The sequence below is a fragment of the Myotis lucifugus genome, unplaced genomic scaffold, assembly GCF_000147115.1.
Source record: "Myotis lucifugus unplaced genomic scaffold, Myoluc2.0 scaffold_141, whole genome shotgun sequence".
NCBI classification, from domain to species: Eukaryota; Metazoa; Chordata; class Mammalia; order Chiroptera; family Vespertilionidae; genus Myotis; species Myotis lucifugus.
In genome coordinates, this window is record NW_005871189.1 from 1162042 (window position 1) to 1174710 (window position 12669).

The 12669-nt window shown below is 42.9% G+C and overlaps 1 protein-coding gene across 1 annotated transcript; it reads left to right on the plus strand.

Moving 5' to 3' along the window:
• Nucleotides 1–11031: 11031 nt before the first annotated feature.
• On the plus strand, nt 11032–11982 carry TAS2R3 (taste 2 receptor member 3). Its single transcript, XM_006094760.1, has one exon. It carries the CDS (start codon nt 11032–11034, stop codon nt 11980–11982), a length of 951 nt encoding a protein of 316 aa, XP_006094822.1.
• The last annotated feature ends 687 nt before the right edge of the window (nt 11983–12669 follow it).

Here is a 12669-nt window from a genome sequence, read left to right on the forward strand (position 1 = left end):
GCGGGGGTGTATGGGCCAGAGATTTTATTGTGGTTTTTTTGTTGTTTGTTTTTTGTTTTTTTTGTTTTTCATGGGGAAAGGATGGATAAGACAGGATAGGCAAGCTGAGCAAGTTCAGGATTGGACCGTGGAAATAATTTCCAGCAGGCTCTGGACTATGCAGGCAGCCCCTGGTTGTCAGGAACAAGCCCTGGGGTGATGTTGGGTAGAGGAGGAGTGTGCTGTACTGTAGAAGCCTGATAAAAGGAGGCTAATGGAGCGTATGGACTCAGGGACTTAGGATTGCTTGGTTTGCATGCTCATGGGCAAGCCATTTACTATTTCTAGGACTTAGCTAAACTTGGGAGGAGGGTGGTCCCTCCCCTGGTCTGCAAGGCCCCAAGATGTCAATGCATCACAAAATACAGAAAATAGGAAACATGATTAATATACTACCCAATATCCATTATCCCTTCTGCATTTACAGAACCCAGGTGTTATTGGGGGTAACAGTGTGCACAGCTGAAATACTGCATTCCTAATCTTTGCAGTTCAAGGTTACCAAGGGGGTACAATCAGAAATCATTTGGTGGTGCTTTCAGGCAAGTTCCTTAAAGGAGGTGACTCTGTTGGAGTCTTGTACTTTGTGCTTCTCCAGACCCTCATATCTGGCTGTTTCATGTCTGAAATGAAAGCCATCTGGGACCATGAGACGATCTTCAGGATGGAAGACAGAAGAAGCTGGGGTCTGTGATGACCGTGGAGACACCATCAGTCCTGGCAATCTACCTCTGGACTTCTGTGGGAGACACAAATAAACCTTGTTTAAGCCACTTCTTTGTGCGTTGTAGTTAAACCCAATCCTTATAAATGTACACATTTTTACCTTTATTTTCAAATACATGATCAACTCTCTATTCTTACGCTTTCTCTTCGATGAGTTCCACTGCAAGTAGAAGTATAATCTTACCTGTGCTCCCAGAATCCTTCAGGCTTTTACCCGATATATCACTTTAAGTTTGGGGAGGGAACTTTGACATAAAATGCACAAAGACTTTAGCCATGGCCTTAAAAAGAGTGAATATAAGCACATTTAAATATATATATCTTCATTGATTTCAGAGAGGAAGGGAGAGAGAAAGAGAGATAGAAACATCAATGATGAGAGAGAATCATTGATTGGCTGCTTCCTGCAAGTCCCCCACTGAGGTCAAGCCCACAACCCAGGCATGTGCCCTTGACTGGAATCAAACCTGGGACCCTTCAGTCCCCGGGCTGATGCTCTATCCACTGAGCCAAACCAGCTTGGACAATATATAAGCACATTTTTTTCATCAAATAAGTAGTTTAATTTTGCTTGTAGTTTTTAATGAAGGCCCTTAATTAATAGCTCCTTGTTAAATAAAGGAGCACTTAGGTTAAGAAAAGAAATATTGTCCTAATGTTTCCCCTGGCGGAATGCAGACTAGATAATCCGGAGTGAGGAGGCCTCCCATTGCAAAATAACTGGATCCTAAGTATGACATGGACTGCTTTATAACTTGCATATATGTAGCATGAGTTTTTATATATATTAAATTCTACATTAAACAAAAAGTCCATAAAAATGTTCCAAGTATAGGTGATGTATAGTGCAATGATCCTGTTAATGCTTATGATAATAGTAGCTAACCCACAAGCATATCCGTGCACTCCTCACTAAAAAAAAAAAAAAAATAGCTAACAGAGAACACTTTTGCATTATATATTTTATAGGCACTGTGTTGTTTAATCACTGTAACAGCTGTATAAAGTAGGTACTATTATGTCTATTTTACAGATGAGCAAATTGAGGTTTAGAGAGATTAACTTGCCCAAGGTAACACAACTAATGAGCAGAGGCACTCAGATCCAAATCCAGATCTGATTTGAGAACCCAGGCCCTTAACCAACTAATTTATATTGACTGGTCCCTCCTCATTTCATTTATTTTTGAACCTAAGGGTCAGAAAGGTCAAGAAATCTGCCTAATGTCACATAGCATAAAGCATTGCTAGGACAAGGATGCCAGTATCCTAGGATACTATCTTCTAGAGTTTTTCCAAATTACCATGGCAGCAGACCATTACATGATACAGTGTGTTATACAGAAAAATGAGTAATGTTGAAGGCATGGTAAGGGACCCAGAGGATTATATAGGGTCTCATTAAACACCTGTTGTTTTGAGCTACATCCATGATTTGAGAGTTCATGGGGATCATAGGGAGCCAGAGCAGATAAAGCCCTGAAGTATAAGAGAAAGGGGATCTAAGATCTTGTCCTTGATCTAATATTATTGCTCAGGGCCCCATTTCTTCCCTTTTATTTATTGAGATGTCATCAATAGGTGATCTCTAAGGTCTTTAGTGAAGGCAATGGATTCTGAAGCCAGGTGCCTTAGTAAGAATCCCTGCTCTGCTGCTTACTATGAAAATCTCCAAGTCTTAGTTTCCGCCCCTTAAAAATGGGGTCAATAATGTAACTTACCTCATGGGTTGGAAATTAAGTGGCTTACTCTAGATACCTTAAAATTATGCATAGCATATAATTAAGCCCTATGTATATTTGTTATTTTCTAGCTCAGATAATGTGTGATATTAGCAGAAAAATCATCACCACCATTATCTCTTCTATTTATGTAGTGCACGGAATTCCCTTTCTTTACTTTGCTTGCCAGATGAACTCCCTTTAATTTTTAAAGACTTATCTCAAAGATCATCTCTTCTTTCAAGCCTGTGACTATTTGAGGCAGAATTTGGTCCCTTCTCTGTGCCAACATGTTTTTTTTTCTGTTAATCCTCACCCTAGGATATTTTTCCATTGATTTTTAGAGAGTGGAAGGGTGGGGGAGAGACAGGGAAAGAGAAACATCCATGTGAGAGAGACACACATAGTTGCCTCCCCACACACCCCAATCAGAACCTGGGATTGAGCCTACAACTGAGTTACATGCCCTTGATCAGAATCAAACTCAGGACCCTTCATTCTAAGGACCAATGCTCTAGCCACTGAGCCAAACTGGCTAGGGTAACCTGTGCATTTTGTATTAGTGACATCATTGTGTAATCTTTTTGTTATGTAATCTCTTGATCACTAGCCCATCATTTCCTATACCCAGCATAGTGCCTGTCCAATAGTAAATGCTCAAGAAATGTTAGATTAATAAATGGCAGACAGAGGACTAGGATCTAACTTCTAGTTCACTTATTTTCCCATTATGTTTCCTGAAAACCAACAACATTAAAAAATTGAAATAAAGCCGAAACCAGTTTGGCTCAGTGGATAGAGTGTTGGCCTGTGGACTGAAAGGTCCCAGGTTCGATTCTGGTCAAGGGCATGTACCTGGGTTGCGGGCACATCCTCAGTAGGAGATGTGCAGGAGGCAGCTGATCGATGTTTCTCTCTCATCGATGTTTCTAACTATCTCTCTCCCTTCCTCTCTGTAAAAAAAAAAAAAATAAATAATAAACTGAAATAAAACTTGAGCTAAAAACAAAAATTGAACTTCTAAAAAATTCACTTATTCAATATATATTTACTAGAGGCCTGGTGCACAAAATTCATGCATGGGTAGGGTCCCTAGGCCTGGCCAGTGATCAGGGCCGATCTGCTGGGTGACGGGTGGGGCGATCGGTGGCCCCTGCTGGCATCCGCCTTGGCTGGCCTGGTGCCGCCTGCTCGCCAGCCCAGCCCCCTTGCCACTGCCACTGGTTGGGGCCTGCGGGCTGGGAGCAGCTCCTGCATTGAGTGTCTGCCCCTGGTGGTCAGTGCACGTTATAGCGACTGGTCATTTCCCCATTCGGTTGATTTGCATATCAGGCTTTTGTTATATAGGATTGAGGTTCTATGTTCCAGGGACTGAGTCTATGGCCAGAGTATTCAGTGGGTAAAACACCAAAAGGGGCATTATTATTAATTTGGAGTGACAGGCACATACCAGGACTGTCCTGGACAAACAGGGAAATAAGATCATTATTGTAGGAAATTTATACCACAATGAAGAAAGTTGTCCAAAAAATGACCCTAGGAGTTCAATCTAGATTGGATAACAGCTGGGAAAAGAGAATTTCTTCCACTTTCCCAACAAAAAGTGCTTCACATGAGCTCAGTTCCCACAGAATTGGTGGCTTTCTCCTAGCAGTGGGAACTATAACATCCAATGGGCTCCAAGGTCCCCAGGTGCTGGGCAGCTGGCCCTCCCAGAGAACTATAATTGCTTCCCAAATCCAGATTTTCCAGCATGAAGCAGACTTTATTCTTCTACTGACAAAGTTACTTTCACACTTTCTGTATAAGAAGTGAGAGCAAGAGGGAGGCCCCGTTGGCATACAGAAACACCAGTACACTAGTAACCCAGCAATGACCTGGTCATCTGTGTAATCGCTGGAGGATGGGAAGGAGCCATGCTTTCATTTCTGATGATGTAAGTTTTCTCTTACTCCAGTAAAGCCTATTCCTTAAATCATGTGATGTAAAATTTATCTTGAATCCTGGTACACGCAGGAGGATGCGCAGAGGAGATTATCAGTATCCTATCTAATAATAGACAACATGGTAATTAACCATACCTCTGCTACGCTTCCCATTGGCCAATCAGCAGGATATGCAAATTAACTGCCAACAAAGATGGCGGCCAGCAGCCACACAGCTGAAGCGAACAGGAGGCTAGTTTTCTCCAGTAATGGAGGAAGCCAAGGTTCCCCGCCTGCCGCGGCCCAGCTCTGAGCTCTGGAAGCAACAATGTTTCAATTATAGAAGCTAAACAAACCCCAGGTACCTGCTTTCAGCAGCCGCTGCCTCAGAGCTGGGAGTGCCAGTGACAGCAACAAAGTTTCAATTATAGAAGGTAAATAAATCCCATAATAAAAAAGAAAAAGAAAAAAAGGAGAGGCTGGGAGCTTCAGTTGCCGGTCAGCCTGAAAACGGCCCTCAGCCCCTCACCCAGGCTGGCCAGGCACCCAAGCAGGACCCCCACCCTGATCTGAGACACCCTTCAGGGCAAACCAGCCGGCCCCCACCCGTGCACCAGGCCTCTATCCTATATAGTAAAAGGGTAATATGCAAACTGACCCTAACAGCAGAGCGACTGGGAATGACTGGTCACTATGACACACACTGACCACCAGGGGGCAGACGACCAATGCAGGAGCTGCCTTCTGGTGGTCAGTGCGCTCTCACACGGGGGAGCTCTGCTCAGCCACAAGAAGGCTGATGGCTGCCAGTACAGCGGTGGTGGTGGGAGCCTCTCTCTCCTCAGCAGCGCTAAGGATGTCTGACTGCAGCTTAGGCCTGCTCCCCGCTGGCAAGTGGACATCCCCTGAGGGCTGCTGGGTTGCCAGAGGGATGTCTGATTGCCATCTTAGGCCCAATCCCCCGGGGAGCAGGCTAAGCCAGCAAGTGGTCAACACCGAGGGGTCCCAGACTGCGAGAGGGCACAGGCCGGGCTGAGGGACCCCCTACCCGCGAGTGCACAAATTTTTGTGCACCGGGCCTCTAGTACAATATAATGTAAGGACTTTATATTTTGTTGTAGTTGGACTGGGGAGCCATTGAAGTATTTTAAGTAGTGGAGTGAAGTGATTTAATTTACATTTTAAGATCATTCTTGTGGCCATATGGAGACTCTATTATGGAGTACGAGATCAGAAGTCGGAGAAATGAAGTAGGAGACCACGGAGTAGCTCAGATGAGAGATCCTGACAGCTTGGACCACGATGGAGGCAGTAGAAATATAAAATTAAAATAGGTAAGCCATTGATGAATTAGTGTGGGGTGATAGGAAAGGGAAGAATCAAGTTAATTCTTAGGTGGTGGTATTTGCTAAAATAGGGAAGATTGGGGTGAGAGGGATTTAAAAAAATGAGACTAAATTAAGAATTTAGTTTTGGATATGTTAATTTTGAGATGTCTGTAATAGAGCCAAGTAAAGAAATCAAATAGGTAGATGAATATGAGAGCATAGTGCTCAGAGGGTGGTCTCAAAGTCGTGCATTTTGGGGTTATCAACATGTGGATGGCATTAAAATAATGAAAATAATATGCATTATAAACCCATTGACAGGAGTTGCAGTATGAAAATGGCATTATAGTTTAAACAGTGTGTCTTTTCTTCTTGAAAGTTACCCAGAAACCCAAGGAGAATGAGACAGAAAAGTGTTTTAAATCTTAGTTGAAACTAGGATTCCAAACCACAGAATTGGTGGAAAGATCGGGTATCATTCAGAGTGCAGTCAGGAAAATGGAAGCCAGTATAAGTATTTCCAACTGAGGGCATTTAATGTAAGGGATTATTTACAAGAATGCGGGAGAGGGGAGAAGGAAGGGGTTCTGCAGAAGCCAAAAGGGAGACAGTCCCATACCCAGAGTTCAGAAATGGTAACATCCCTGGGCTGGAGCCTCTGCCTGCGCCTGTTGCTGCCTTCTTGAAGAAGTGTTTATCAGTTGTTTCTGGTGTGGTGAAGAGGTACAGCCTTGGGCAGGGCTAGCAGCACTGAATAGATGTTTTTTCCCCAGGTTCCTGCAGTCTGTATTCCCATCCTTTTCCTAATCAAAGGGACTGCCACCAAGTGCCACCCTGTTGAAGCAAGAAGCAGGATTTTCCTTTCTCCTCATCTGCCAGTTTTCATATTGGCAGACACTAATAGCAAGGCATCTGGAAAGGAAGTCTGAGAAATGGTTTGTAGAATCCTGGACCCCATAGTGTAGAGCGGAGTGTAGAAGGAGCTTACGAGCCATCGAGTAAATAGCTAGAATAGGTTGCCAAAAGCAATGGTGATCAAATTGGTCTGGGATTTGATTTTACTTGATTTACAAGCCAATAACTTAGCCTATCACTGTTTCATTCTCTCTGACTCAGAAGTTTCAGATGTGAAACTTCTGGGTCAGAGAGAAATGATCACATGAATCACAGCAGAGCAAGCGGCATGAACGTCAGCATGTTTGTATCAGTTCCACCTGTCCAAGTCCCACAAAAGCAACACAGAGGGCCCAGATGGATTTCATTGTGCAGAGGTGCACTGAGCTTGGGAAATCACTGCTTTTATAGTCAGCAGTAGGCAAGACTGCTTGCTGTTTGTCCTGGAGGGGGACATGACCTCTATCTTCTTCAAGGTTGCTTGCAGCAAACAACACTAAAAAGTGGCCCAGCTGAAGCCTGGGCAGAGCCTTGCATATTTAGCACATCTGGCAAGATTATAGGAGCATGAGAAACCCCTGGAGGAGTGTCTCTTCCCAGTGTCTGGTAGGAAATGACTGGTTGGACATTTTGGGGTAGCACTATAAAAGAATGGGGCCTGTTGCTGGTGTTTATTGTATCACGATAGTGAAAACATCTGGGCAACGGACACCTGTTCTGCTTTTGTAAAACATAGTTTTATCAGTTTAGGGGTTGGAACTGAAAGGGATAAATGAGGCCTGTGTTCATTCTGAGTGGGAAAACTGTACAGTGCTGTGCAAGGGGATTGTGTACAGTAAGAGACCAGGATTGACAAAATGTGCCTTGTCCGCATTAGCCACAGACAGAATATGTGAATTCATATGTGTTCGAAGGTGAGCCTTCAGGACTCTGATGAGAGACTCACTATGCAAGCTTAATACTTGCCATTGAGTACTCTCCTTATAATGGTTTTAGAGACCTGGAAGCCTGCACCCCATTTATCATTATTTATATTGCTGATCTCTCTGCCGTGTACGTGTGACTGTGCTCATCAGATCAGCATTGTTACCAGGTATCCAGGACTGGTCTTGATGTCATTCTGAGTGCACTGCTGATGTTTATCAGCACGGTTGTCACGCAGATTAGTAGCAGAAGCAGGAATGATGCAAAAACCTGGACCATTATGTCTAAGTCCCTGTGGAGAAAGAGCCAGGATAATAAAGGGTCGGAAGATGATATTGGACTGCACGCCTTGTTAGTCTGCTGACCTGGGGTTTGACGTCTATTCTCTCAGCTCACTCTCTTCAGGGTCGCCCAACTGAAAAATCTCAACTGCTGTCAGGAGGGCCCTCCACTCTCTCTCTCAGTGGTGTGGTGGTATTGTGCCCCAGAGTACCGCCTTATCAGTTTAGGGTTCCTTACACTCTGCCTGCACTCTTGTAAACACGGACATAGCTCGGAGATGCTGCAGGTTCAGTCCAGACCATCTTAATAAAGCAAATAACACAATAAAGCAAGTCACACAGTTTTTTTTTGTTTCCCAGTACATAAAACTTATGTTTACACTATACTGCAATCTGTTGTGTGCAATAGGATTACGTCTAAAAGTATACATGTCTTAATTAAAAATACTCTATTGCTAAAAAAATGCTAACCATCATCTGAGCTTGTTGGAAAAATGGTGCTGATACACTTGCTCAATACAGGGTTGCCACGAACTTTCAATTTGAAAAAAACAGTATATGTAAGGCACAATAAAGGAAAGCCCCAATAAAATGAGGTGTACCTGTAGTCCTCCTTTTTAAATAACCCTTTTTAGAACTTATAGAATCATCTAGTTTGTGCCAATTGTTTCTTGTCATGGCCCTGACTGATACACTTGCTTTGATCTTTGACTCAAAAGAATGGTTTAGAGTACAGCATGATCTCTCAGTAGTCTTTCTAGATGTCTGCAGACTGCAGTCCAAGAGCCAAGGACCTGATACCATGGCTGTGGTATTGATCGCCCCAACAAACTGTGTTTAAAGCTGCAGGCTTTATAGAACTGTATTTGGAAGGTTATGTAATTATTTTGGTGGATCGTGGTCAGCATTCAATTTGGAAGCAACCATTACTAATGCTATGACATTTAGTCATAGTATGATAATTTTAGTATTTATGTTAAAAATCAGAATGGTATAACTGTGGGCTTATAATTCATATCAGCAGACCCTGATGGAATAATAGCAGTGGTAGTGATGGTATCCAGCAAAGTCTTTGAACTCTGGTCACCAGCTAATGTGGTGCCCATTGTCCTGGGCAAGGATCAAAAGACAAGGAAGAAAAATTGTAGTTAACCCTGAATTGCTAAAAATCGGCTTATAAAAAGTTACAAGTTCTACCTTTGGAAGGGGTAAAAGTAATGGGCTAGTAAAAATGTGTGATCAAACATGAAATAGTATATGACATATAATCTATCTAATATATTGGATAGTCTAAACCTTGTTCTCACTGGTTAATTCTAACACACGGATGGAGGATCTTAGTGTATTTCTTCTCATGAGGGGATGTAAGAGGTGTTAAAATAACAAAATTCTGGATCTAGAAGCGAGGCCATCAGAAAAGCATAACAGGGTAGGTGGTAAGTTGTGGGACAAGCCCTATAACTAGGATTCTGTTACAGGACTCCCTGAGATAGCTGGGAACTAGCCTCCTGATTCTGCAGCACGCAGCTCTGGGAGCACTTGGTCAGGCTGTTAAGAAAGCTGAGAAAGCTGAGGGGGATTAAGGAGTACTGTGCTTATGCCCGAGTGGACACTGCAGTGTTCTGAAATCATATTGTACACCACGTGATGCCAGGATTGAGGATGCTTACCTGGCTCAGATGAGTGGCTCCTTGGCATGCATTCAGAAGAGACTGTCTCATTTATTCAGACTTATCATCTGCTACTCTGTGAGGTTCTTTTCAGAGGACCTAAAAGTATAACTTTCTGTCTTTCATTGGATAATGTTGCTGAACTCTCTGTATCTTGATTTCTCTCCATCCTCCAGATAAATACTGTGTTTTCAAACAGTATTTATCATAACTCATTAGTAGATTGCAAAATCAAGTTTGTGATCAGCAAGCAACATTGAAGGAAGTAGAATATGATAGAAAATATCAGAAAGCCACACATATAGAACCATATTTCACAAAATATGGTTTTGTGAAACCTTTGTGTTCCCAAATACACACACACACACACACACACACACACACAAGTATACAACATATATACTTATATTTAGATTGTCACATATATATGTCATATCAAATATTATTGTTAGTCATGGTCAACATTTGTAAGGCATTGCTGTAGATAAATAAGCCTCCTTTGCTTGACAAGTGCTATCTATGGGTAATTTTGGTCAGCTTAACTACTTATCAATATGGGGTGGGCAAAAGTAGATTTACAGTGGTTCATATAGAAAAAGACATGCAGGGTATGATAATTACAGTAGTTTTATTAACTGAAAAGGATGTCACAATGGCACAGTGCTCGGAGGTACAATCCCGTAAGTGCTCGAATTGCCTGCATTCATTATTCACACGTTCTTGTAGTCTTTGAAAATCAGTAAAGGAACCTGGATATCAGTGACCTGCCTGGGTCATCCCACTGCCTCCTGAGGTGGTTGAACTCAGATCTGCTTCTGCCCACCCCTACACAGTGGTCATGTATTCTGAACATTTGTATTTTGAATAGCATATGTGCTGTGTTCCATTATTGCTATCATGCAGGTATTTGGATAGCTGATATATGTTATATTTCTGATAATATGGCTCACTGGGAGGAACTCGGGGCCCCTCACTAAGGCACACTTCAAGAGGCACAATAGTGGTACTGGCTGAACTTTTTCTATTTATAGACTTGGCCTTCCTCCAGGGCGATCCTGGGGAGCACTTGACAGTGCTTTATGGTAGAATTCTGTTATTTCCCCTTTCTGTTTCTCCTCCCTCTTGATCATTTGTGTGACTTTTCCAGTGACACTCACGCTTCTGTCCTGGGTGGCTCAGAGCCCTGCTCCCTTTGAAATTGAGTCCAAGTCCTCCATCTTCTTTGTGACTCACATCTCTCCCTTCTCTATGTGACACTGGACACGGATCTATTTGCATGTTGGCAACAAGCAGCTGAGTTTAGATCACAGATCCATGTCATCTGTGAAGAGGACAGACTAACCCGAAAGAGCCAGAGAGGTTCCATAAACTATGCTCTACAGCAGCCTAAACTGGGAAAAGAAAAGAGACAGGTTCAGTGAAGCAGCAGGTAGAGGCAACAGGTTCACAGGGAGAAATTTCAAATCAGCAAGGAGCTTGCACAGCAGCAGAAGGAACAAAGATCAGGTCTGCCTACTAGCTGGAATGTCAGGACTCGCCAAGTGGGTGGTTCTGTTTCTTTCTGTCACTCTGTTCCTTCTGGGAATGCTGGGGAATGGCTTCATTGTGCTGGTCAATGGCAGCAGCTGGGTCAAGAGCAAGAGAATCTCTTTGTGTGACTTCATCATCACTAACCTGGCTCTCTCCCGGATTGTTCAGCTGTGTATTCTTTTTTCTGATTTTGTAACAATGATATTCTTTTCTAAAATATTAAATAATGTAGTATTCATACAACTTGCTGATATTTTCTGGACATTTACAAACCATCTGAGCATTTGGCTTGCCACCTGTCTCGGTGTCTTCTACTGCCTGAAAATCGCCAATTTCTCCCACCCCACATTCCTCTGGCTCAAGTGGAAAGTTGCCAGGGTGGTCGTATGGATGCTGTTGTGTGGGCTGCTCTTATCGTGTGGTAATGCCATGTCTCTGATTCCTCAGTTTAAGATGTATTATGTTCTCTGTGGAGCTGATGACTCAGGGAATGTGACTGAGCACTTTAGAGAGCTAAAGAATGAATATGAGGTGATCCATGTTCTTGGGACACTGTGGAACCTCCTTCCCCTAATTGTGTGTTTGGCCTCCTACATCCTGCTCATCCTCTCCCTGGGGAGGCACACGCGGCAGATGCAGCAGAACAGAACCAGCCCCAGCGATCCAAGCACTGAGGCCCACAAGAGGGCCATCAAAATGGTCCTCTCCTTCCTCTTTCTCCTCCTGCTTTACTTTCTTGCCTATTTACTCACATCGTCCCATTATTTCCTATCAGGAACTGTGTTGACTAAGATGATTTCAGAAGTAAGTGCAATGTTTTATCCTGCCTGCCACTCGTTTGTTCTCATTCTGGGAAACAGTAAGCTGAAGCAGACGTTTGTGGAGCTGCTCTGGTGTAAGTCTGGTCATCTGAAGCCTGGATCCAAAGAACGCTTTTCCCCATAAAATAACAGAAAGACACTTCTCTTGTCTCTCTTTGCGTGGTTGTTTTGGAGACCGTAAAACAGTCTTTGGAAAATGTCAATATATTAAGAGCACTGTCACTATGTAGTCATAGAGTTGTGTTTTAATAACTATGAGCTCAACGTAGTGAGCTGATATCTAGCTTTAAGATAAAGTTTATACTGATAATGATAAGCTTTTGTAAGTAAAACAGTGTAGTGGACTTGAGGGAAAGAGCAAAAGCATTGCAGTCCCACAAACTTTGGTTTGAATTCTGGTTCTGTCCATTTTCCAAGACTTTTGTCCTAAGTGAGCTACTTTAATCACCTGTCTGGTCCTCTCATCCCTCATTTAAAATATGGACTGTGAGATCACCTCACAGAGTCTTAGAGATGCATGAGACGATGTGTGCCAGCATTTTAGCGCAGTATATGGTATAAAGTGCTCAACAGGTGCAGCTCTCATTGTAACCATGAACTGTGCAGCAGTTGCAACAAGTTACAAGTTTCCACAAATACACCAACGCTGAGGAATGACAATCAAGACCCTTGGATCCTATTTCCAATCCAGTCTTCCAGTGGTGAAGTCATTTTCCTTCCATTGCAATTGTCCTTGCCTTCCTTTGCCATTTTCCTAAAATAAAATTTCAAGTACTTTCTGTTTTTTTTTTAGATTGAGCAAAAGTCCAAG

Excerpts from the sequence above, each read along its gene's own strand:
- TAS2R3 (XM_006094760.1), top strand. The coding sequence starts at position 11,032 with ATGTCAGGACTCGCCAAGTGGGTGGTTCTGTTTCTTTCTGTCACTCTG.